The 27,225-nt window shown below is 36.1% G+C and overlaps 3 protein-coding genes across 8 annotated transcripts in view; 1 reads left to right on the plus strand and 2 right to left on the minus strand.

Annotated features, from left to right (window-relative positions):
- The window catches only part of sd (TEA domain transcription factor 1 homolog scalloped), a 121,695-nt gene extending 103,063 nt beyond the window's left edge, over positions 1–18,632 (minus strand). The window contains exon 1 of one of the 4 annotated variants that reach the window (XM_069499116.1): positions 18,458–18,632. Coding sequence is in view for 1 of the 4 variants with exons in the window: in XM_034969117.2 (XP_034825008.1) it covers positions 17,927–17,960 (34 nt within the window). In the remaining 3 variants the exon portion in view is untranslated. Of the gene's footprint in view, positions 1–17,926; positions 18,293–18,457 lie in introns of those variants that run through there. The other 3 variants (XM_034969117.2, XM_034969116.2, XM_034969118.2) reach the window with 3 other exon arrangements.
- LOC117982729 (tetratricopeptide repeat protein 17) overlaps positions 16,326–27,225 on the plus strand; it is a 31,504-nt gene continuing 20,604 nt past the window's right edge. The window contains exons 1-2 of one of the 3 annotated variants that reach the window (XM_069499096.1): positions 16,326–16,402; positions 26,497–26,868. In XM_069499096.1, coding sequence (XP_069355197.1) covers positions 26,515–26,868 — 354 coding nt within the window. In that variant the 5' untranslated portion in view covers positions 16,326–16,402; positions 26,497–26,514. Of the gene's footprint in view, positions 16,403–25,959; positions 26,214–26,496; positions 26,869–27,225 lie in introns of those variants that run through there. The other 2 variants (XR_011236837.1, XM_034969102.2) reach the window with 2 other exon arrangements.
- Positions 19,235–24,753, minus strand: LOC117983236 (post-GPI attachment to proteins factor 2-like). Its single transcript, XM_034969724.2, has 6 exons — positions 24,115–24,753; positions 23,912–24,043; positions 23,643–23,804; positions 23,465–23,570; positions 22,668–22,874; positions 19,235–22,354 (listed from the first exon to the last, which is right to left on the minus strand). The coding sequence occupies exons 1-6, from the start codon at positions 24,223–24,225 to the stop codon at positions 22,227–22,229; spliced, it is 846 nt and encodes a 281-aa protein (XP_034825615.1). The 5' UTR covers positions 24,226–24,753; the 3' UTR covers positions 19,235–22,226.

The raw sequence follows: 27,225 nt of genomic DNA on the forward strand, positions 1-27,225 counted from the left end.
GTTATTTCGTTTTTTTTTTTCTCATATTCCGATTTTGATTCGGTTTTATTTTTCCGAATGGGATAGAGAACGGTTGCCATATCAGATGGACCCGTTCACAACCAGATTTTCCGTATTTGTTGAGTAACAAATATTACGATGGTAGTTTAAAAGAGTGAACCACCGTAGGCCTAGACGCATTCTATCAGTCAGCTGAAGAATGATGCCAAGATGTTTCCACTCAAGTGTCTTAGACACCATGAAGTTTTTTTGTATATATTCTTTTTAGAAGTTAGGGTTGTGTAGTTAAGTATAATGTATAAAACCTTACACTGTTTTCAGTATATTTATTTTGTTAGACAATTTTCCTTGTTAGTAGTAGATGTGCGTTCACGCGTAACTTCTGTGTTTTTTTTGTTTGTTTGTTTCAGGCAAATTGTTAGTAGTTGTTGGATGACGCTGAGGGCAGCGCGGTTCAACCTGTTGAACCTTTTCGTAGGAGGGGAAGTATTGTGACGTTGTAAATTTTGAACTACTAACTGGCGTCTCGCTTTTAATTAAAATCTATTTTGTTCAAAGTATGTTGGTGCCACCTAGCATCAAGGTGCAGAACTACGCGTGGGTCGATGTTCAGAGTTCATTCGAGCCACAATAGATGGCGTTTGCTTCGTTGTCAATTGTCGTAAAAATAAAACAAAATAATTAAATAAAACCATAATATCATTTGTTTATTGTTAAGTCATTAACAAAACGGTTCTTATAATATATCCTTAGGTTCCGCAAATATTCAAAAATGAATTGGCTTCATGATCAAACTAAATGAGAGCGGCCACACTCGGGTTGCGTCTGGCAACACCGATTGGTGAGATTTAGAATTTTTCTGGAGTCAACATGTGAAGACGAATTTTTTTCGTTCCAGGAAAATCTCATTCTTTTCGCCCATGGCTTCGCCTGGGAAAATACAATAGTTATAAATTTAGTCATCCTAACGTATTTCAATGTTTCATCAATTATGGTGAGTGAAAAATCAAGTAATGTGGATTCGACAAAATGGCGGTTTGGTTAGAGAAAATCCTAATTTCATGATTTTCCCTTTCAGTTCCAGTTATTTTACCTTCCCAAATAAATGAGGATAATGGGTTGTGGGTGGCCTCCTGAAAACCATTGGTGGCCAGGAGTTCAATAGGTGAGTTGTGTTTGATCGGGAAAATTCCACGTGTCGAAATTTTCACACAGCACAAATTATAATCTTGTTTTTCTTTGTTGCAGGGTTTCCGTTTGCGTTTCCGTTTTTAGTTTTCGGTTTTCCGTTTTTTTTTTGCTTTCGTTTTCCGTATTTATTTCTTTTGCACATTCACGTTGGCAACTTAATTTCTATGGATAAGACTTGGTGAAAATCTTTGTAATGAAACATTTCGGTTGTGAAGAATCAAATAAATTGAGTTTTGGAGCTTGGCCGATGCCGTCCAGCTACATTGCAGTCTTCGCACCTACAAGTAAGCAAATGTTTGTATCCTGGAACAGTTTAGTGAACCTTCTTAGTGTATGTGTACAGTAAGAACCCTGTCTTTACTACTGAGCTTTTATTTTGAAACAATTTTATGAATTTTACTGTGTCATTGTCTATTCCATGCCAATGGCATCTTAAATTTAAAACATAGATTTTATGTACTATCTACCTAAGGCATTCTAATGTATCTAAATTAAGTCTTGGCATTAAGCTAGAATAACTAAGCATTATTAGCCATCACTATGTATTAAGCGACCCCGGTAAAAGTTACATTAAAAACAATTTTGCCTAACATCTAGCAAATTTCATTTATAACACCTCATATACATTACAAGGGAGTCGACGGCTAGCTTCTATTCTTTACTAGGTAGATAGATCAAGTAAAGTAAATTATTATTTTTCCTCTAATCTTTGTAAGGTGGTAGATTATTCCGTATCCGGGTATATTTCTATTCCGCCCAATTTACCACCCTCACACAGGCCTTAAGATTTTGTAGATGTCGCGCGATCGCAAGGGGATCATTAGCGAAAATGGAGCGACCCGGAATAGAACTGACAGCGGAACGATTGCACCGCCGTGATGGATGACGGGAGCCGGGTTATTACTGCGAGCTAATATCCACACCCGGAGAGAATTAGAGGATAATGAAAAAATGTGGCAATCGTGTGTGGTAATCGTATAATTTATTACGGACATTATAATAAAATTAATGAGGTATTAATGAGGTAATAAAATCGTTTCTGAAGCCTCAACAATGCAACGGTTCAATGGCAAATGGCCGGCATCAGAATTTGGTAAGTCATAGTTGTGAGGCTGAAGTTCTGGCCTATTTTCCGTAATTTCTAATTGGACAGTATGGGAAACCGAGAAATACGAGTAGAGCTAACACTGTATTTTTCAGCCTCCATATCTACTAAAAAAATTCGGAGAAAGACGAACTTTCAATCACGTTTGAGTTAATAGTAGCACAGCCTTGATAGTAGGCACTAAGTACTTATAAAATATAGGACAAAAATCCTCATTTACCACATCTTATTTTGGAATGATTTATAGAACACTCATACCTCTTATGTTTACCTAAAGTTTCATATGAAAGTAAATAAACGACTTTGCGGACATCTGCTACAAGTTGTCAGTAAAAAGAAGTTTATAAAGATCTCAACATAACAGTTAATACGTTTAACTACTCGGATACAACCGGGTGGACGGATTGACTAGGAACGCTGCGTTTGCGATCTTGTCAAAGATATTAAACGATAAGGACAGAAGGAAGAAAAGTACAATCAAGCTCAACCTTCAATATTGCTTCAGGCCAGGCGCGCACGGGCGGTTAAAAGACCAGCTGGTCATATTTAATCATACAAAATTGTACATTAAAAATGCCGCTTGTGCGCGTACATTGCCGTATGATGCAGCAAGGCGGCTATTTGACGGCAGGTTATTTAACCGCCCGTGCGTGACGACTGATCGAATGAATGTACACCAAAAGGGTATTGTAAAAATGTATTTTTATATTGTATTGTTTCAGTATTTTTGAATAGTCAAGGACGAAGGGTATCTGGATGTATCCATTGTGGTAGGTAATATAACTGCAGAAGCACTGATGTATTATATATTTTTCCCACCAAGAAGAACTAATAATAAAATAAATAAATACTCGGTAGTCGCGCTTTTCAAACATTCGTTTTGAATCTCTTTTTTAACCGATTTCAAAAAAGAAGCAGGAACTCAATTCGTCGGTTTTTTTAATAAGTAAATGAAATAAATAAATAAATAATAATTAGTTTGAATTTCAATGCGACCTACATAATATTATTATCTATTATATTTTTTATTTTCTCTACAGTCAATAAAGTAAATTATTTGCTTCGGTTAAAAGTACTGTAGCCTAATATCTGCTTCTTTTATATTCTTCTAGAGTATTTGTAATTTGCTTTATTTAAAAGAACTGTAGACCAATAGCCGCTCTATCGTTTTGGTAAAACTCTTTGGCACACGTAGCTTGCAATGAAAACTCGCAGAAAATGCATCGGAGATAAGAAAAAAATTCAGTCCGCCCGAGCGCATATAAGTACAGTGCATTGACGGTGACATTCCACGGGGAATACTTCGCATATCGAGACTTAAAGTAACCATTTACCGATTGCAGATAGGTACGCCAGGGCCAGCCGAGCAATCTGTGCCCTTAATACGAGTTTTATATCTTTCCAAAACGAAATTCGATACCGAATTTCTCGATACATTCACAGCAAGCATCCCTAGCAAACCTGTAGCATACTACAGAATGTAAAATGATCTTATAGAGCCCCTTTCACATACAGGGTGAAGTAAGGAATGGAAAGCAGCAGACCTCATAAAAGGTTGCCCATACGATGGGCCGACGAAATCATATTCGATGTGGTTGGTCCTTATTCATTTGCATGAGGGTACCAGCTAGAATGTAGAAGTGGCGAATGCTAGTGAGGCGCATTCTATTCATGTGTCACAAAAATCAGCAGAAAGCCTGTCGGAGAATAATGGGCACAAGCTAAATGAATAAGGAGTAAATAACGTACCTACAACTTTTAAGCAAAGAGATTTAGGTGCATTTTCCTTTGACGTTACAATACCGCAGTTCATGAAAACCATACCATAATACCATACCATGATACAAACTTGTACTAGCGGTACAGTACTGGTCAGATCGCATCACTGGCATATTTGTTGCTACATATTATACTTAACCTAAATAAGAAGGAAAATATTTTCTTTTCGTGTTAGTTTAACGAGGCATCGTTAAGTTTAATTATTTATTTTAAAAAAATATTTACGTACATATCTATAGGTAATCGTAAACGGTTAACGTTGTTCGAAGACCCGCTATACGCTACATCGTAGTACCTACAATACTTGATTGAGATCTTGGTTGTAGGTCGTAGCAAAAAGTTTCATTGTATCGCTGAAAGGTTTTTTTATTCTTTCTTTCTAGTTAGCTTCTGCGATCTAATTTTTGGTGATAATTTTGATGTTGCAGTCTAAGATGGAAACACATCCCATAATCATCATCTATTTGGTACAGATGCAGGATCCAGGATGCAAGCATCACTAAAATGCTTGCATCCTGGAGACAGGGAAAGATTAGGTACTATTTATCCTGGAAACTCAGAGTTTCTCACGGGATTGAAAAATATATTAAATCCACGCGGATAAAGTGGCGGGCATCATCTAAGTAGTAGGCTATATCATTATTATAGGTAACTAGCTGATGCCCGCGACTTCGTCTGCGTGGATTTACGTTTTTCAAAATCCCGCAGAAACTCTTTGATTTTCCGGGATAAAAAAGCCTATGTGTTAATCCGGGGTATAATATATCTCCATTCCAAATTTCAGCTAAATTCGTCCTGTAGTTTTTGCGTGATTGAGTAACAAACATCCAAACATCCACACTTTCACATTAGTAGGATTATCGCGAAAAAAAGTACAGGCGCGAGCAAAAGGGAAGTAATATCTTATATCTAAGTAGGTAGGTACGAGTAGCGACTGAAAGTTGAAAGTTTCAACAAAAAGTACTTTACTACTCCACAAAACTTCCTACTACTGCATGTTAAAGACAAACGATGGATAGATAAACAAAAGTCCACGTACAGTCGTCATTAAAGTAACTAAGTTACGGCTAACCGTTAGTCCCGACGTGGAATAACAAAAAAAGTAGTCCTGTCGTGATACCACTGCTACTTGGTGACTATTCATATCCTTGTCTCACATTGGACTTATACTATAGTTAGAGCGGGATAAAGGTAGTTTTAAGGTTCGTACGCATCTGAGCGGCGCGGCGCGGCGCTTCAGTGAGCTTCACGTCGCGGCACAGAGCTTCAAAATATCATTTCTATCATTTTGTATGGCGCATATCGCACTAGAGCGGCGCGGCGCGGCGCTTCACCGCGCGTTGCCGCGCGGCACGGCTGGAGAGAATATTTTGAAGCGCACCGAAGCGACGCGCAGTGCAGTGACGCTAGTGCGACATACCCAGCGGCGCGGCGCGGCGCTTCAGTATGCGTACGTCGCTCGAATAAGATACACGCGCATCTTGTTAGGTATTTAAAGTACAGGCAAGAATCGGCAAGATAGACCTCAAAATAAATAACGTAGGTTTAATTTTTGACACATGACGTGTTCCTCATGCTCTTAGAAGTATATCCTCAAAGGTCCCAACCCCTAGGATGTCGGCTTCCCCCCTTCCCAGTGTCTAAATGTATAAATGTCTCTCCGAGCGTTATGAGAAAACATCAATGGTAAAAATAATCCTGATTAAATAACTATAATATATTATGTAGGTACATATTATACCTACCTACTTCATCTAGGTAGAATTAATAGTTTCGGAAATATGCCTACCTATTGTTGTACTTGTGTTTATATTATACTAGCTTATGCCCGCGACGTCGTCCGCGTGGACTACACAAATCTCTAACCCCTATTTTACCCCCTTAGGGGTTGAATTTTCATAAATCCCTTTTTAGCGGTTGTCTACGTCATATTAGCTAGTTAGCTAGCCAGCATGCCAAATTTCAGCCCGATCCGTCAAGTAGTTTGAGCTGTGCGTTGATAGATCAGTCAGTCAGTCACCTTTTTCTTTTATATAGGTATTTAGATATAATATGTACCTGTGTTTACCTGCCTATTTTATATATTCTATTGCACATAAAACAAAGACATTTTGCGAAAATGCTTTTTCTAATGTAATTTCCACAGAACCTAAGGGACTAGCTGATGCCCGCAACTTCGTTCGCGTAGATATAGGTTTTTTAAAAATCCCGTGGAACCTTTTTGATTTTCGGGATAAAACTAGCCTATGTGTAGGCACACATAGGCTACTTTTATCCTACAGGGTATAATCTATCTCAGGTATATAGGTACGAGTAGGTAATTCCCGGAAATGTGCTCACCTATAGAAAAATCTAAATCCACGCGGACGAAGTCGCAGGCATCATCTAGTTGCATTTTTTTTTAGATTTTTAATCCCGTGTGAACTCTTTGATTTTCCGGGATAAAAAGTTGCCTACCTCTGTCAATTCCCGGAATGCAAGCTACCTCTGGTCCAAACTTCATATAAATGGGCCTTTAACAATCCCGTGGAAATTCTTTCATTTTCCAGGATAAAAAGTAGCCTGTCCTTCCCCGGGATGTAATTCAACTTTGTACCAAATTTCATCAAATTCGGTTAAGCTGTTGAGCCGTGAAAAGCTAGTAGATAGACAGACAAATACACTTTTGCGTTGATAATAATATAAGTATGGATATGCATAAATATTTTTTTATAATTTCCATAAAAACTATCATCATCATCATCATCATCAACCGATAGATATGTCCACTGCTGGACATAGGTTTCTTGTAGGATTATATTACCGACCTGTGTGGTATACCTATTGTTTCTAATGTAATTTCCACAAAAACTATTAGGCAATCGCATAAAGAATTTTGTCTTTGACATTCTGAAGTAAATGTGAAATGGTACAGAGTCATTAAGAAGGCGAGGAAACAAAATGTGATATCCTTCTTGATGGCGTGACTTTGGTATGTCAGCAATCCATTTCTTCTTCTTTTTTAGGGTTCCGTACCTCAAAAGGAAAAACGGAACTCTTATAGGATCACTTTGTTGTCTGTCTGTCTGTCTGTCTGTCTGTCTGTCTGTCTGTCTGTCTGTCCGTCTGTCTGTCAAGAAACCTACAGGGTAGGTACTTCCCGTTGACCTAGAATCATGAAATTTGGCAGGTAGGTAGATCTTATAGCTGACATTTGGGGAAAAATCTGAAAACCGTGAATTTAGGGTTAGATCACACAAAAAAAATTAAATTGTGGTCATGAACTAATATTTTAGATTAGTATTTTCAACTTTCGAAGTGAGTGACTATACCAAGTGGGGTATCATATGAAAGGTCTTCACCTGTACATTCTAAAACAGATTTTTATTTATTTTTATGCATCATAGTTTTTGAATTATCGAAATCATACGACTGTAGTACGGAACCCTCATTGCGCGAGCCTGACTCGCACTTGGCCGGTTTTTTCTCTTCGATAATTCGTTCTTCTTCTGCACAACAAAGAAATAATAATCAAATCCTCTTCACTGTCGCTCATCTTGCGACGTTGTTGCTCGTACGCGAACGGGTGTAGAAGTGACGCGCAAGTGACGCGAGCTGCCGCGTACTGAAGTTGTAGTGCGGTAGGCACCGTCGAGCGGCCTGAGGTGAAGCGTTCTGCAGTCGGACTGAAGCGCCGCGCCGCGCCGCTCAGGTGCGTACGAACCTTTAATATGACGCTCCTAATACGAGTCGCGTTTAATTTATCGCGCGACAGCCGCTCCGTAGCAAAGCAACGGAGAGCAACATTAATCTTTGGCGCTAAGAATGGTGCCCAAAATTCTATACCGGATATTATGATAATAAATTGTAAATAAAATATTAATATCTTAGATGATCCTTCAGTACTTAGGATGATCTAGGATAGGTAGATCTATGCTGTTAGGGTAGAGTATAGACTACCTACCACACGAGTAGATGTCTACTCGTGTGCTAGCTACAGCCCATTTTCCTTAGTTTGCTTAAAAAAATAAACAAATCACAGAAAGTTTCTAGGAGAAATGCATAAGCGACCCAATTTGACCCAGGCTTTAGACCTTCTGGAGTTAGCGTTTTCACTCGTATCATGATTTCATTGTCAGTTCGATCAAAGTTAAATGGTTTAGGATGGCTTTAGGCATAACCTCTTCGCTATGCTAATATCCGAGTAGGTATGTATTCTAATCTCAAACAATGAAAAGAAAAGTCCTAGTCGACTAGTCCTAGTCCTAGTAGACTGCTAGTCCTAGTCCTAGTAGACTACTAGTATTAGTCCTAGTCCTAATAGACTAAAGTAACTCACTGACTGACTCATCAACCCCAGCCCAAACCCGATCCAGAAAACTCAAAGCGCAGAGGCTCTTTTATAATGTAGACAAGGAATATCTAAGGCTGGATTTTTCAGACAAAGGACACAGGGCGGTCGCTATTAGTCCTAAGGTTACCTACTAAAAGTAATGTGGACATAGGTATACCTACAGATTAAATAAAATTAGTAAGATACAATATAAGTAGGTAAGTAATATGAGTTAGATGTATTGTGTTCAGCCAAAATCAAATAGTAGATTACTTAATGGATAGGTAGTGCCTTTGCACCCGATTTAATTGTACTGGGCTCGACATAGATTACAGTCTATTATATTTCAGTAGAGTCTGAAAGATAGGTAACCATAATAGTCCAGGAAATTAATTAAACTAAAGGCTGAATTTTTCCGCCATATAACATAAGTGTGTTAAGAAGAGTTACAAGCCCATTTAACAATTAAATGCGAATTAATAATTTAATCACTAGACTCAAAATGAGGACATACAATATTTAATGCTTCACGGGTATTGGGTTCAAAATCAATATATTAGCCGCCGTCGTCCGCCATTTACCACAGGACAGAATTCAAATTTAGTATCTCGATAATTACAGCGACGCAGTAATTGTTATTAAATACCACACACGAGGTATTTGCAACCTATGGTATCGAATGTAAGCACAATAGTAGGTAATCATCTCTATTCTTTACTAATTTTAATTATGATCATAATCATCATGATCAACCCATCGCTGCACGTCGGCTTTTTATAGAGTAAGGCCCTCCTCTCAGTAGCTATGATAGCCTAGTGATTAAGACGTCCGCCTCCTACTTGGGAGATCGGGAGTTCGATACTGGTTTCAACAGTACAGAAAAACATCGTAAGGAAACCTGCATGCTTGAGAATTCTCCATATTCTCAAAGATGTGTAAAGTATGCCAATCTGCACTTGGCCACCGTGGTAGACTTATATGGTTAACCGTGGCCGTTGGCCACCGTGGTGGACTATTCTGGGGTAAGACCCGTGCTAAGTAGTGAGCCGGCGATGGGTTGATCATCTCTATTCTTTACTAATACCTGAAGGCTATCTATGTTCAACAGTAGACTGACCAACAGACTGATACAATCATTGAGCAGTAGGAGCTCATTTTTCACAATAATGTTTATAGTTTTTTACCGTTTGTTTTCCGTAGCCGTATCTAATAGATTTATGCCATGACTCCACGTGTGATTTTGTGTGGAAGTAACATCGAGTATTGCTATGATATGAAGCTTGCTCGTGAGTAGGTATGTACCACTTTACGTAACCTATATTTTATTGTAAATAGGTACATAGCACATACATAGATCTAAGGTTTTAAGGTAATCCTACCACCAATATTGTGGCAAAAAGCCCAAACAGCGAAGAAAACGACGCTGTTAAAATTCAGCAACTTTTCCTTAAAATTCTTTTTACAAAAAAACTCAAAACCTGCAGTATAGGTACATTGTGTTCATGAACAAAAAATCCGATCTCCAAGACACCTACTTTTACTTACTTCAAATGGGATTCTAAAATTTTAGTATCGCTTACAAGTTAGTGTATTGTGCTGAAAAATAGACGAAACAACTTTTATCTTTTATACTCTTTTTTAGTGTTAGGAAAACTATGTCGGTTTGTAGAGCAGCGCGACAGAGTTTTTATGTAAATTTTTGGAGGTGGGAAGGAGTTATAAAGTAGGTACCAATGTGTAAATTGTTAACTGACTTTGTTCTCTATTCAGTAAAGTTGATAGTTTTTACAAAATTAATTAAAATTACACACAAATTAAACAAGCATTGAATAAAATAAAATATTTACATGAATCTAACCTACCCTAAAAACTAAAAATTATGAAACACCCATTCTATGGTAGCACCAATGCGCGTTTGTAAAATTTGAAAATCGATCCTATGGAAAATAAATAATAAAAAATAATTTGTAGATGGTTTCAACCATCTCTTTTTTTTAATCCATATTTTTACCAATACCTACTGTTGATGCCATAATAGTTTCATGTGTGCTTCCCCACTCGGCATTCCCTTTTCAACTTTCTAGGTTGTTAAGGGTTTGGGCTTGGGTTTGGGTTAGTCGTTGATGACTCTGTCCGATGAATTGGACTTTTCTTTTTATATCTTATCTATTTTTCACCATCTTGTGAGCTGCTGAATTTCATGCAACTTGGTCAATTTATTTTAAGTAAATAAAAATAATTATCTTCGATTTTATAAGAGTAGATATCTGATCAGGAACATTGTTACATTAACATTAGTATTTACCTAAGTATTTGAAACTATGCTCCAGAGGTTTGCGGAAGAGAATGCCAAACAGTTCAATTATATTATACTAATAATGGTAGACGTCAATTACTAAGCAATATCTATAAAAAATAAAGCAATGTAACGGACCAAAATACCTACCTAGGTACTTACTTACCGCCTGTAAAGTTTATCTCGTAACGGTAGGTTAATAGTATTGCCCGACTATTTTAAAACTGATATGCTATGCTGAATTTCAGAAAGCCCTAAGTTTTTTACCTTGTTATGCTATTTTATGCTCATTTTATGTAATACTAGCGTATGCTCGCGACTTCATCCGCGTGGACTACACAAATTTCGAACCCCCATTTCACCCCCTTAGGGGTTGAATTTTCAAAAATCCTTTCTTAGCGGACGCCTACGTCATAATAGCTATCTGCATGCCAAATTTCAGCCCGATCCGTCCAGTCGTTTAAGCTGTGCGTTGATAGATCAGTCAGTCAGTCAGTCAGTCAGTCAGTCACCTTTTCTTTTTATATTTTTAGACTAGATGGTGCCTGGATTAGCGTGGGGGCGTGAGGGTAGCTGTCGCATACTATACTTAAGTTTGGATGATTGAGACAAAATTTTGGTATTTAAAAGGATAATGATATAGGAGACCTCCTGAATAGAAGGTCTTAACCACTAGAAATTCTAAGGCTTAAAAGCATAGATAATGATTAGGTAGTCACACTCGTTACAGAAATTTCTCGTCCACGTCCCATTAAATAAATGCTTTTAATAAAATATAAGCTCTGAAGTCTGAACCGTTGCCCTTGTCGTCCAGTTCTACTTCTTTTTTAGATAGGTACAATTATAGTCCACTCATCTACCCTCTGTGTAATGATAGCTCAAAGAGTTAGTTAGAAGCTAGCAAATCTAGATACCTATGTAAGGCGTGCCTGACCAGTAGTGCGGAGCTAGGTAGCGGAGCGGAGCGGAGCGGAGCGGAGTTGCGAACTGTATCTGTCCATAGATTCGGGGCTAGGTAGCGGAGCGAACCGAGAAACTAATGCGGAGCGGAGTTGCGGACTGTGTTTTGTGTTTTTCCTGCATACGCGCTCCGTTTCCCCGCTCCGCGTTAAAATGTATTTATAAACTAGTCCGCAAATCCTTGTCCAGGATAAGCGGAGCAGGAGTTTTATGCAATTCTATTGGTTAATATTTGCACAGCTCCGCTCGGCTCCTCTCTTCTCCGCACCAGTGGACAGGCAGCCTTATACTTGTACCTACCTAAGACAAAAGAGTGGGTTCGCTCACAAGCCAACGGACAATCAAAGCGAGCGAGCCGATTGTGAAATAAAACGCACAAATAACAAGTTTAATTAAATTGCCAAGAACGGCGCAGAGGGAGCGAACAATTCCAACTAAGCACAACGATAGTTCAACAAGTGAACTCAAAGTAAGCTTCATATTGAGCTACCTGCAAATTGCAATAAGCGCAGTGTGCTCAATCGCGAAAATTATAACAAAACTTCATCCAATTTTGCTTTTATAGCACCTCACCTACTAGGAGCCAAACAGTTTATTCAATTTGATTTCCTATTAGTGAGTTCCTATAGCACCTGTTTATAGAGCAGTGATAGCCTAGTGGTTAAAATGTTCGCCTGCTATTCGGGAGATCGGAGTTTCGATCCTGTACGCTCCTCTAATTTTGTCGGAGTCATGCATGTGCGTTTTAAGCACTTGGAGGAAACCTGCATGCCTCACAGTTCTCCATAATGTTGTCATAGGTGTGTGAAGTCTGCCAATGTATACTTGGTCAGCTTAGCGAACTATGGCCTAAACTCGTCTCATTCTGAGAGGAGACCCATGCCGTGTGTTACTGGGCCGGCGATGAGTTGATCATGATGATGATGATGATGATATCTATTTCGTATTTAAGTACACTTACTATGAACAATACATAGTAGATACCTAGTATGTGTAAACAGAGTTTCAGGTTGATACATTTAATAATGCTTCAAATAAAACTTAATAAAAAATGCGAGTTCCAAGCACGTTCCAAGCATAGGTTCCAAGGTCTGGAGTCGGACAGTCAGAGCTAGAGAGCTGTAACTGCTGCTTGATAATTACTATCTCTTTATCTGATTTGTTATTTAATTGTTCAATTCAAGTAGCTTCTATAGTTGATGTTTTGATTCGTTCGAGTATTTTGTTTCTATTGACATCAAAATATTAACACTACACACTTTATCATACCGGTAGGGCACAAAAATGCTTTAGGTTCAGTTGTAAGTATCAGCTTTTTTAATACAAACGTCAAATTATAACAAGTACATACACGTGCTTATATTATTCATAAGCTGCTAACGTTAACTCCTCGGACGTGTTGGCAATAATTTCATATGACACCAATTTCGCACTCCATAATCCCCATTTGCTATGTCTTTAGAAAGTAAAATTAAGATAAATAAGAGGCAGGGAGTGGGTCCTTTCGCTTAAACACGTTGAGCGTTTTATAAGGTTGGATAAGACAACTTTACTTTAAAGCTGAATCATGCTCTACCCTTACAGCTTTACGGTTTATTTTCTAGTGTAAGCGTCGGGTTCACCGTGTACTCCACAAATAGGAGTCCGAGAATAGAGCGAGGCTACTGGATACTGGATAGTTATCGCAATCGTATCTCCAGCGCAGCGGCCGCTGCAAAAAAAATTCAAAACAATTTTACTAGAACAATTACTTTACTGCACAATGTTAACGGTTCCGTACCTCCAAAGGAAACAAGGAACTCTTCACACTCTTATAGGACCACTTTGTTGTCTGTCTGACTGTCACGACCTTTTTCTGAGGAACGCGCAGAGGTAAAAAGTTGAAAATAATTTAAATTCTAAGGTCTACAATCGCTTGGAGCTGTGAAAAAATGAAACCTCTAAATCAACGCATTTAAATACGGCCGTTTATGGCGCATATTTTGACACTCAAAAAGAAATCAGAATCTATAGACCTACATACCGTACCTACTTCTAGAATTTAAAAAAAAGCCAACAAATTGAGAACCTCCTCATTTTTTAAGTCGGTTAAAAAGGCAAGAAGCAAAGCACAAGTAAAGAGAAAAATCCGAAACATTATTTACGATCACGAACTTTTAATAGATTACATTTGGAGATCATTTAAGCAACAAAATAATGACGATGACGTATCCTTCCAAATCCGACTCGCACTTGGCCGGTTTTTGTAATCAATTAGATAGCTGATGCAATCAAATGACGTTTAACAATAATAATCTACCTGCTCCTACTTTTTAAGGCATTTTCTTTCGGGGTCCAAAGTAATAATCATACCGCGTATGTGACTAGGTCATATACTGACTGCTACAACAGAACTTGTGTCGAAAAGTCCGACAATAAGCTATTATTAGATACCTACCTCGTAATGCGTGACAAGTAGGTAATGGCTTTGATTCGTGGTCGGGGAGTTTGTTCGGGGATTAGGGGAATCTGGCCGGTCAATAAGAGCAGGTAGCGTAACCTCACACGACGGCGCTACAATATAGCTATGTATCCTTTACTATACGGTAGTTTACGGTACCTGTCTATAAAAGGATTGTAAGGCACTTGTCCGACCGAACGATTTGAGCTAAAAACTAGTGGGTAGGTACTAGAAAAAAGTTGGTGAGCAACGACTTGAAGCTAAACACCTGCACCTGTATATGATTTCAATGTGAATGAGTAGAATAGGACTCTGGTTTAATTCCGGCAACGTGCTTGGACTGAGTACCTAAGCCAAGACGACGAAGAAGATTGAATTACAAAACGACATTAAGGTTCTCTGTTCTAGGTTAATTTGCACAAAAATAAATCCAACTGGATTCAATATCCGAGCGACGGAAACGTGATAAATCGCGTTAGAGCCGTTACGCACTCATCCGATCCGAAAAATACGTTCCGAAGTAGTGATAGAACTATTGGTAGCTTACGCACTAAATCCGACTTCCGTCATCCGATTTCTCTCCGATCCGCGAGAATACCTCGGATGTGCCTCGGATTCAAATTTGGGTTGGGAAGCTTGGATTTGGGTCAAAGATCGGATTAGTGCGTAAGCAATATCCGAATTCGGTCTGAGTTTTTATATCCGTATTTTCGGGGATTCGGATCGGATGAGTGCGTAACCGCTCTTAGATCGGCCATTAGGTGCGACGTCGCGTGAGGGCTTGGAGTGTCAGCAGTTTACACGTCTTATTGCTTGTCGCTCGCGTCCCCGTCGCGTCGCAATAAAAACATCGGGCGTATTCACCAAAATAACTCTTGGCACCCATTCGCGCAACCGACACGCGACAGGAGACGAAAGTAAAGCCCCGTAAGTCTAGTGATATTTGGACGCACTTCACTGTAACGATGCTTCGGAAATTGACCAGATTATAATTATTATTAATTAGTTTTCAATTAAGTACCTACATAATAATATAGGTACTGGATGATGCCCGTGACTTCGTCCACGTGGATTTAGGTTTTTAAAAATCTCGTGGGAACTCTTTGATTTTCGGGGGTAAAAAACTAGCCTATATGTCCTTCCCCGGGATGCAAGCTATCTCTGTACCAAATTTTATTAAAATTGGTTGAACGGATGGACCGTGAAAAGCTAGCAGACAGACAGACAAACTTTCGCTTTTATAATATTAGTATGGAAGTATGGATTATTTATCTTTCGACTAGGTATAGCTATTGGCTATTGGGCATCCGAGGCTACGTCTAATGTAACTTTTCAAGTTTGCGTTAAATCGGCATCTATTTTTTGGACCGGAAAGGGACCTCTTTTTCGTCCGTTTTCCCTAAATAACAGATTTACGTATAGCTAGCATTAACTTAAATAACTAGATACCTAATCAATTTTCAAGTTTAACTTCTTGGTTAAGGTTAATTTGAAAATTAATCAACTAATTACCTAGGTAACTACAGTCAAAACTGTTTAAAATGACACATTTTATAATGAGTATGAAATATTGGTTATAATGACCAAAATATAAGTCCTGCCCCCCAATTGTGTAAGAATAACCATTTCATGGCTATCGCAATCGTCAAGAAATTCTGCCCTTTGATTGGTTGATTCGCTGTTTACATTTTTTCACACCCAATCACAGGGCAGAATTCTTGACGATTGCGATAGCCATGAAATGGTTATTCTTACACAATTGGGGGGCCGGTTATTTGTAGAGGCTTGTGCGACCTAATAATCGTGGTCCCTTCAATGTTGTTATAACAGATTTTAACTGTATTATAAACCTAGGCATGCCTAGGCACCTATTTTTATTCCATGGCAAATTAACTTTGGGTATAAATAACTAAGATAAAATACATTTTGCCAAATAATTTTCAAAACTCCCGCGCGTATTTAATTTTTTTAAGTAATAAGCTAAGCTTGTTACTAAAAATGTTAATAGTTATTATTTAGTTCACTATGGTTAAAAAAGTAACGCATACGTACAAAAATAAACAACCATTTGCGGTAAAATATAAATTATAAGTGCATGAACCCAGAGCCGTGAAGCCAGGCAAAATAAACTATTATTCGTCTGTGATTTTTAGTCTATGATTGGCAAATTGAAGAAAAAATTTCAAAAGTCGTGCTCCTGTGTTCTGTTTAATATGTGTAACGTGTAAAATTAATGAAAATGAATAAAAAGTGATAAATAACATACCTACATAATGTTTTCAAATGTTTATTCTTGAATAGGTACGCGAATTATGCTAGGTGTGTGCAACTCATATTTTTAACTTCGTAGAAAATAGTTGCATATCTATTAAACACAGTTTGTTAATACTCATTATACATCGACGCTTATTACCTACCTATTTGTTATAAATAAAAATGCAAATATGCAATCTTGTCTACTAGTGTGCTTTAGTTTTTACCTGGTCAACTCAAAGATTTTGTCAATAATTAATCTTTGACAAACAGTTGTAAGTTGTAATGTCCCACTCACACATACGGAAAATGTGCAACAATTAATATATAATTAATCATAAAATATTTATAAGAGTTTTATTTTTAAAATAGGTAAATAGGTATTAAAGACCATTCACAAATTGATTAGTTATCCCGATTCTCTAGTCTCTCTCTAAACTAAATTTAGAGTAACTGCATCCTTTTCTTTTTACTAATGCTAAAAGAGGAACGGAACATGACTTTCACATTTAAAGACTCTAAATTTTATTGCACAATACAAATTTAAACAGTAGGTTTGCGAGTGCGTGCTAAAATCACGGGTTTTACCATCTAAAAATTAAATTTAGAAATGTCAAACTGCTTCTGTCCTTTTCATATTACAATAGTAAGAAGAGGGTGCGAATACTCTAAAATTAGGTTGTGCGTAGAATCGGTGCCACTGTGGCACTGTGATAAAAAGTGAGCAATTGTTTAACATTCCATGTTATTAAATCAAAAAATATTAGAAGTAAAAAAATAGTTAGTTAACTAGACACCTAAGTACTTCTGGGGCGTTTACAAAACTTACGTAAGTTAATAAATTATTTTAAAATCAGTTTGAACCCGTTAACAGTTTCCGTTATTGAAATAACAAACTGTTTTTAATCGTTCGATAATAATATAACTTTTTAGCACTTTCCCACCTCGTACAGTACAACTATTTTCCACTTAAAATGTTGCTTTGAATCTTATGAAAAAAACACGGTAAGTAATTGTAATTCGATTTGATAAAAAAATTACAGAGTTTAAAAACGCCCGGTGGCCCAAAAATTATTATAGTTATCACTGATTTTTATACGGCAAAATTTTGCGAAATTTGAAAATATATGCCGCGTTCAATAATAAATTTGATGAAATAATTACTAAGTTTTTAATCATCAATTTCTTCGATACCTAACTGCTTACTAAATAAATAAATTTTGTTTTATAAATTACTTAATTGTCAACTTAAAACAAAAGAACTTAAATTAAAAATCTTATAAACAACTTCAGGACACAGCTTAATTCTTTTTTAAATTAGAAGAAAACTTTATATTCCATTGTTTGAAATAAATTTAATATTTAGAAACTCTTAACTGTTTTCATGATATTTTTTACGACTTGTTTTAGTTGTATTCTAGTGCTGCTAGCTAATCAGCCAATGAAAAATTTAATTTTAGCATAATAATTATTATAAGAAAGATAAAATCTTCATTTATTATGAAGTAATACTCGGCATGACTTAGGAATTTGCGAAAATATTTAAGGAATTTGTTTGTTTATCTTTGCTAACTTGTGATAGATACTCACGCCTTGGATAAAACTTGGAGTAATAACAGTCCATGTCACCCTTTTTAAAAATCACTGCATCAATATCACTATTAATTTGTTTACCGTTCACAGTTCACTTGCACATTACACGTAAAATGTTTGACATTTCATAAATTAAGCTGACAAGTGTCATCCCCGCGCGCGGAATACGTCAAATCGCAAACAGCCACCAACACGACTGAAGTGTATCACGGGCGCACTATACCATACCGCGTCTTTCGAAAATTGCGCCATCTCAGCAAGCACACTGAAGCAAATTTAACAACACAAAAACACCTTGAGCACACTTCATGCCCTACTAGCTTTCATAAACGTCCAAAACCTAAAACTAGATAATGTTTACATCGCGAAATGCCGACACCCAAACGACCGGAAGTCGAAGCGAAGCAAACGCGACAACTATGTAAAATATTGCAGGATCGCGCTCGCATTGTTGACATTCCCCAATAAAAATCACCAAAATCTCGTGTAAATTGTATGAAAATCACTTAAATAATATTTTTTACTTACCTATTTCGAAGTCCAAAGGTGTAGTGAAGGGACGAATTTTGATTAGATGTTAATTAAACAGTGAATTTAAAGAATATACTCTTATTGGTATGCGAAGAATGGCACAAAGAATCCCGACAACGCACGCGACGAATGCGCACCTCGTTTGCGCATATGCTGACACAACTTCATGGATGTTACTCCCCTTGCCCCGCGCGCACCCGGTTTTCTTTATTAGTGTGCGTGTCCAGAGTGGTCAAACGTGAAATTTTGTGCATGTATACAACGCACACTGACAAATTTCTACCTGCGTAGCTCCCGTTTGCCGCCATCTTTGTTACGACAGAAAGCGAACGTTGTTCTATTAGTAACTGTCAAAACTACTAATGCCCTCTATTGGACTCGTAATATAATTGAAAACTGACACTAGATGTCGCTCATCAGAATACAAAATTTTAATCAATACATGCACACTTGTATAAACAAGTAACTTTTATAATTTAGATTCTTGGAGCATTTAGGTAGGCATTTACTTATAATAAGAAAAAGAAACTAAAATATTCGGAAGAAGTACTAGAAAAATAGGCTATTAACTACCAACTAGAACCAATTTAGACAATATTTAATTAGTTATCAAGATTTTTCTGACTTTTCCAAATCATTGTGCATATTGTGCAATTTGCTGCTACTTAGATAATCCTACTACTTGAGTTGATCTCTCTGTACCTACTCAGTACATACCTAGGTACAGTACATACTTATTATTTAATTGTTGTTTTGATAATAAAACGACCAAAATGAATTACTTGTTCAATTAATTTATTTCGTTAACAAATTCTATTGTAGTAAGAGACTATGTAGATACTGTTAAAATATTGTTATAATATACCTATAACAAAGAATAAATAGATAGGTAAGTGCTCAAAGTTATTCGGTGTTTACTTTGAGAATAGACAGAATGCATACAAATTTCATTAAACAGATACGATATGTTTCCATACCCTTAGTCATAGGTAGTCTCATGCATTGAGAATATCGATTGCATCGATGGTCCATAACGATTTGATAAAAAATCTAAATAAAGCCTATCATTATTTATATTAAAACAGTAAAATTTTAATAGATACACATTTTATATTTTAATTGAGAATAAACAATTTAAAGTGTAAAGTTACAACACACACAACAGTGCTCAATAATAATAATATAGTATAGATAGTTCTTAAGGCCTGTTATTAAAATGTAAGTAGTTAGGTACCTAGAGTTATGACCAACATAGATCGTTCGAGTTAGGTAGGAACTTCCCTTTAAAAGCACAAGAATGTCGGAGTAATTGATACAAGTTGCATAAATATATAAATATACTTATACATTGTATATATACTGTATTTTATATTCAACGCCGAAATGCAGTCGGTATTATTGGTTATTAACAGATATACCTAAATGAATTTGATTGAATCTAGTATTGACATACCTATGACAAAACAGAGTAAATCCACGCAAATTATATAAAAATATATAAGAATAATATTACTTATGTTAAGGGCAGTTAAAGGGTATCTATAAAATAAATATTTATATAGTCAAGCGTCAATAATTATAATAGTCTGGTAGGTAAGTACTACACTAAATTCTATCACTTTTTGTTGACATTATTAAACAAGTAGTTAACTAATAAAGTTTTTAAGCAATTTAGATTTAAATTTCTATCAAATGTGTAGGTATAACGTTTTATAATAATTAACAAATGTACACTAGGTACTTATTGCTCCAAAAAAATTGCCTAGTATACCTACTTAATTTACTTATAACAATTGAATCCTAACTTGGAAGCATAAATAAAGAAAGTTATACATATGTAGGTATGTAACATTATTAAAAGTTTAAGGTATACCTAATAAATACTTAGGTCTACAACTTTTGACAACTTCCGTTTGGTTAAAATTACAATGGCATCAAATTTAATACATCGGTATGAAAGTGCGCTCACTTTTATAAGACAAAAACCTACTCTGCTTGTTACTTAAGGGTATTACCTTGAACATCCACCTTTTTCGCTCGTTCTAATAAGCTTCTAATTATTGTTAAACTCTCAGTATACTTTTAACAAACATGGCTAACTTAAACCATTGGCAGTAAAATTACGTAGGTACCTATTAGTAAAACATTTTAAACATAATATTATATTTTAATTTAATTGAATGTAATTATAAATTAAATTAAGTTGGCGATAAAAAAAAAAAGATTTTTCTCCCACTTCTCTTTATCAATACCTTGGTAGATATATTATAGTAAAAGTGTGTTTAAAATGTCCATAGTTTTATTATTAGGGGGCTAAGTTAGTCCGATTTGTAAATAGTATACTGTAACTTTTATAATAATTAAAATGTTAGTGAAAAAGAGGGATGATCAAGGCGCTATGGGTTATTAATAATTTTAATTTTTAATAAATTTCTTACCTTATCGTTATTATCTAATTTAAAAACAATTAAAATTATTATATCAAAACTTACAAGTTCACGCGTTTAATTATTATGTGTAGGTATTAAACTATTGAAAGCCCTAAGATAATAATACTTACACATTAGGTACATTGGCCGTCAAAATAAAAATTATCTTAAGATTATATTAATAAGCAAGAATCGGCGGCAGTAGATGGCACATGGTAAGATAAACAGTACAGTTTATTTTCATGAAACCACGCATTTTTAAAGTATACCTAGACTTTAGTGACTTATGGTCAATTTAAAGTTTTTCTTGCGCCAAACTTTATGACGAAGGCAAATCAATGTCATAACTCGTAGCAGGCAGCAGCGCAGAAAATATTGTCACATTACCTATTAGGTACAAGATATAGCGAAAGAGTACCTAAGAGGTACACTAGGTATAGGTACCAGGGATATTTTTGCTTGTTTGGCTAATATTTTAATATGCTATAGACGAGCGTAGAGATTACAATATTTCCTATATACAGTCAACATTTTTCAAGTTTACGAATTCCACAAACATAACGACGTTTAACTTAACTGTGAATCAAAATATTTTTGTCGAAAAATGATTTTGTGTTCGATTGGACCAATCCTAAACCTACTACCTCGATATGTCCCTAGAGTTCCATTCTTTTAAGGTCTTCAATGGACTACTTTTAGGATTTGGTTGGTCGGTCTTCTTCAATCGACGTTTTGCCATTGGAATGCCATTTGAGTAGTGTTTCTCTCCTCTCTTTGTAAAATATGCCCGACCCATCGCAATCACCTCAGCGCAATTTTCTAGTAGGTGTACCGGGAGTTGATGTCATGTTTCCTATAGGCAAGGCTTCATTCCTGATGAATTCCACGATTCCATTTCAAAGCAGTAGCCAAAAACAAAAGGAGATGGAAAACCACGGCTGCAGCCTTAAATTTCACGGGGGAACAAAAGGACTCAATGTGGCTAATTCAGTTGTACACAATCTCTAAACTAAACTTAAATGGCACGTCTAAATCTATTGCTATCCCTTTCATAATATTGCCTGCGGAAAAGGTTAGCACTAGATTTAGACCTCTTAATTTAGTTTAGTTTAGAGATTGTGTACAAGAGAATCGGCCCCAATAATCACCTTATTCCATAACTAAATGTACAAGTTTTACAAGTTTGGTCATTTACCTATAAAATATTTATTATAGAACGTGTATTTTTAATTACATAACGTCTTTGAAAATAGGGGTATTATGTATGTTTTTGGAATGGAATAAAAAAGGTCGATGATTCTGCGATCACTAAAGAGCTATCAGAGAAACATAACATATTAGTTGGTCTTGCTTGTAGGGCAAACGACTTGTAGCTCATGTACAGGGAGGTCCTGGACAATGAGCGCATGGAATGCCATGTTTGCGGTCGCGAGGATGTACTCGCAAATCGAAAACCACGTAAACGCTGAAATAAAAGTTTTGTCATGAGAACTAATATTTATCTTAAGCTTAGTTTGGAAATACATTAGTTGATAATACACTGCGGTTTCAAAGGATTTATTTATATAATTTTTAAGCAAATATTTGTCTATAGGTTCGGAACTTTGATAACAAGAGAAATTTTGTTGTTCTAGTTGAAATTTTTTTACTCATGTTAAAGTTCCAAACTTTTAGCCCTGCTACAATAACGTTTTAGTTGGAATGAAATTTACAAGAACTTAGGAAAAATTTCAGACTTGTTGATTGAATTAATAAATTGAGACGCGTAAAGAACTTACCAAGTGGTCGACAAAGCAGTCTATGTCTTAGAAAGAAGACAATAAGGCCAATAGTAGCGACGATGGCTACGAAGAACAATATCCACACGAACTTATTTGTCCTCACTGGCTCCACCACATCGCTGGCAAGGCAGCCAACACGCGCGCGGCACAGCATATGAAGAAGCGATGCCACCATAAATATTATGAATATCTTCTCGTGCACGACTAAAAATAAAAGAACACACATTTAAATAGCAGTTAAAAATAACTCCCAAAATAAGGAACTACATGACTACCTATCTCTTTAGAAATTTTGCTGAAGCTACTGTGGTCCTATCTGTGGTTTCTGTAACTGATCTAAATAATTGTCGTATACTTATTCTACCACCTTATCTTAGGTATGTGTAGGAATATCTTGTAAATGATTTAAAGCATGACGATCTACACGTTGTAGAACACAGGCCTAGAACTATAATAGACCAAATTAAGTATACTTATTATCTTTAAATATGAATAATATAACGTCTGGAGTGAAATAAACATTTTTCCATAGGACAGTAGTTCAGTCCAAGTATCTAACCCTTGAGATATTTACGATTTAAAACTGTTATGCTTATCGTATTTACTTTTTATAATTTTTATGATAGTGTTTTACCTAGACGTCAAGGAAATTTCGAAGTACATATCAAAAATTGCGGAACCGGCAGGATTCGAACCAGTGTCTCCTGGGATCGCGCTCGACGACTTGACCGCTAGGCCACGTATTTACTTGTTTAAATATCTAAGATAATAATGATGAAAATAGTTACACTTACAATAATTTTCTCTATTCGAAACATAAGTAACTCCTGTTAGTGCAAGTAACTCTATCAAGTTCAACCAGTAACAAGCTTCCCCTAATTTTATAGCTAAATTACGTACCTGAAAAAATATATGATTTAAAACATATCAATGGTCTTTTATATAATTTCAGATCGGTGTCTATAAACTTGCCTTATCTTCGAAGATATAAGAAGTGCGCTCTCTATGGTAGTTGTAATATAAAGAACCTATTAACAATCTTGGTCCTAGGTGGTAAGCAATGCATATTCTCCAAACATATCTTTGTGGGCTGATCCCCGTAATTGCACTTATTGACGGAACTACATTATAAACCTATGAAAAAAATTATAACAAATTGATTTACGTAACATTCGAGCAACTTTATGTTAGCTTTTTGGAGGTAGTGATAATTTTTTCAACATGGCTACTGAATAACTTACCCTACAGTGTGTTTCATGGATATCATCTGCCTGGAATATAGATGCTGTCACATAACAAAATACTAAAGCACCTAGTGGAAGCCATAGGGCACTTAAACATATCCTTCTTAGAGAACATGACCATAGCAGTCCCTGAAGAAATAAAACAATCAGTTAAAATTATGATTTTACAGTCGGTTTAAGAATTGTTAACCATTATGCACCTTGTAATTTAAAGTTTTAATAGTCCTGTTCACAATACACGATTCCTTTGTGCGAACTATGTCCTGCTCATTCGTGTGCGTTGGTATCTCTACTTGTGCGTCATTTCCCATTTTCTGTCTCACTCACTTTTAATCATTAATATCATAATTAAACAACAACCCCCTTCATCCGATGCACATTGTTTTTATTAAATTCATTGTCACTGAAAATTTGCTACACCTCGCAATAAGAAAATGTGAAAAACTGGTTAGCCGTGCGGAAAACGTGCTGATACATAGATAACAATAGTTTAAATCTTTTGTACATTAAAATGTGAGCTTTCATAAAAGCACAGTGCTAAAACGAGTAAAGATGACTTGAGGCGTGGATTGAATGAAGTTACTCGGACTTGCGCATTTGATGTTGAAGAGCTTTTCGTTGCTGTGCATATTTGTTCCGATTTTCCGCAATTGTGCAAGTGGCTAACAAAAGCAGGAGAATATTTAATAGCCGATACTTTTCGTTATTATTGTATGATTTGGTATTTTAATAAATAATTATTCTGTTGCAAGTGTTGTACATTCAAGTTGCAGATCAATAGTTCGCGCGCAGTTTTTGCCCACTCATATCATACTAATGACGCTGCGCTGCCGTGCCAAGACAATATACCTACTGTATCTGCAGATACAGTGTTTTAGTCGTAACAGCTATAAATGAGCTCCTTGCACGTGATTGCATGATATAGGTAGCATTTAAATATTTTCTTGATAGAATCTTAAAAATACTGAGAAATTTCAAATGAAAATATACTAACTATATCTCGTAAAACAGAAGTTTTGTTATAACATACCCCTTTGTTTTAGTCGCCCGCTATATCTATCCTTTCAGTTTTCACTACCCTTTTGATGACAATACACTGTATCTGCAGATACAATGTTTTGTGGTTGACAAAAAACTGCATACAAAAATTATGCACCTTCAAGATATGTATATACCAAATTCAAAGAGTTTAATATTAAAGGTTTCATGGCAAATTAAAAAAAAACAGAAAGTCGTGATATCTGAAAAATGCTTGTTTTAACCACGTTTTAATGGTTTTAATCATGGCGCTGGCTGTCACCGCTATGTTGCTAAACTACGTGGGTACGTGGCTTTGGCTACCTATCTTACTTCTTACCTAAATTAATAAGCTGAGTGCGTAGTACCTAGGAAATAGGTAAAAAAGGCACGAGAAAATGTTTTTTTTTTGCGATTTTGAAATCTGAATGACGGTGCTGCCGTCTTGATTAGATGTTTTGGCAAAACTTACCGCAATAGGTACCTACGTACCTACCAACGATACGTTCGATTGTTATGAGTGGTACCTACTACCTAACTAGGTGATATTTTTTAACAACATAAGGACCGGTAGGAATTATACGCTTTAATAGGATCAAGACCTAATAGGGCGAATCTAATCTTTTTATAATATTATTTTTTAAGAAAATGTCCTTACCTACACCATTTAAATGTATGTATGTATGTATAAAAAATGTATTATGAACGAAAATTGAATAATTTTTAAATGTAGTATTTACAATTTTGCCGCCAAGTTTTGCAAACTTTCGCGAGACATTTTATTGTTATTCGTCTGTCTTTTGTAGTCTATGGACTTGGCTTGGCTCAAAAGGGCTAGAACCTAGAGCTGTAAAACCAGTTTAAAAAAAATGGCCTTGACAAAGCTCAAAAGAGTTCGAATTTCTATCTCTATGGTTCGAATCCAGAGCCGTAGGGAAAAGGCTTTGACAGATGACGTTGACATTGACCGTTTATGACTATGGACTATTCATCTGTGACTGTCAATGTCATGTGCGCAAAAATTTGCGCGGAAGTTGTGCGCAACGCAACGCAAGTCGTGCGACGTTGGGTTTAGTAAATAGTACGTTCTTTTCGAAAAATCTGTAATTTACTAATTTTATAAATAAATGGCAGGCTTTTCGCAAGAATTTTAACAAGCACAAGCCTCAACATGTCGTTCAGTAGACTCTTTATTTTAATTGGTGTGTGCGTGATGTTATTTAACAAAGTTGAATCTTCAACCCACTGGATGGTCACTGAAAGTGGATTAATTCAACCCCGGGTAAGAAGCTTTAAGCTGATTTATTTTCAAGGTATTCAGTAGGTAAATCATCTTTAAACAGTAACAGTTCGTTCATTATACTGAATGTTTGAGAAAATTCAACAAGGCAATGACAAATTAACAAACAAATGAGATTAATTAACAAATCAATGAAGGTTTTTATGGCTATGGGTACAAGCTTATTGCTTAGTATTAGTAAGACCATTCCAGGCCACCATAGAAAACTAGACTGCATATTATTATCATTAATTTTATAAATCAATGTACATTTTTGTTATTTCAGCTTGACTCCCCTTTTGACATGGCACGTCCGTATGATCTTCTAGCATTTCTGAACCAAGAGAAACGTTGGGATGACATATTTGCTATTTACGACGATCTTGTGAAACAGCAGACCATTATAGACAGACTTTGGTTTGACGTTGGTAAATTCACTGATATTGGTCGACAAATAGCCCAAGATGAGGATTGTGTGAGGGCTGGTAATATTAATACCATTGATTGGCATGCAGCCCTCCTTGAAGATGGTTCTAAGAAGATTCCCGAAGAAGAGTTTTTATTTCCTAATCCTTATTATGGGCCTAATACTGATATGCCAGACTGCAAGCGCATGTCCTCATTGACCTTTAGTATGTTCGTTTTTGAACATTTAGAGGTAAGTCTCAGTACAATAATCTGGGCATTTTTAAATTCTTGTTCCATCAAGTGATCAGCTGCAAGAGTTATAAGCAGATTTGCTCAGTATTCTCAAGGCATGTGAGGTTTTTCATCCACTGAAAGCTGTCTCTAATATTATTTATTTTAGCTTAAGGTGAAGTCTTATATGAGGAATGTTTACGCCTTTATAACTAACGATTATAAAGTTGATTAAAAAGTCATACAACTGATGTTTTATAACTTTTTGCTCTGTGTTCCACTTCTTTTTTATTTTTTTGCTCATGCAGTTCCTACATCTTAGTGAACCATAAGACATTTGCTATGTTCTTGACGATTTTATTTTGAAATATCTTTA

The sequence above is a fragment of the Maniola hyperantus genome, chromosome 6 (assembly GCF_902806685.2).
Source record: "Maniola hyperantus chromosome 6, iAphHyp1.2, whole genome shotgun sequence".
NCBI lineage: Eukaryota > Metazoa > Arthropoda > Insecta > Lepidoptera > Nymphalidae > Maniola > Maniola hyperantus.

Bases quoted from the DNA above. Each gene is read 5' to 3' on its own strand.
- LOC117983236 (XM_034969724.2), bottom strand. From the start codon at position 24,225: ATGGGAAATGACGCACAAGTAGAGATACCAACGCACACGAATGAGCAG. The intron at 22,875-23,464 runs GTAAGTGTAACT...TTTTATTTTTAG, and splicing joins TTCGAATAGAGAAAATTATT to TCGTGCACGAGAAGATATTC. The intron at 22,355-22,667 runs GTAAGTTCTTTA...CTTTTATTTCAG, and splicing joins ACTGCTTTGTCGACCACTTG to CGTTTACGTGGTTTTCGATT.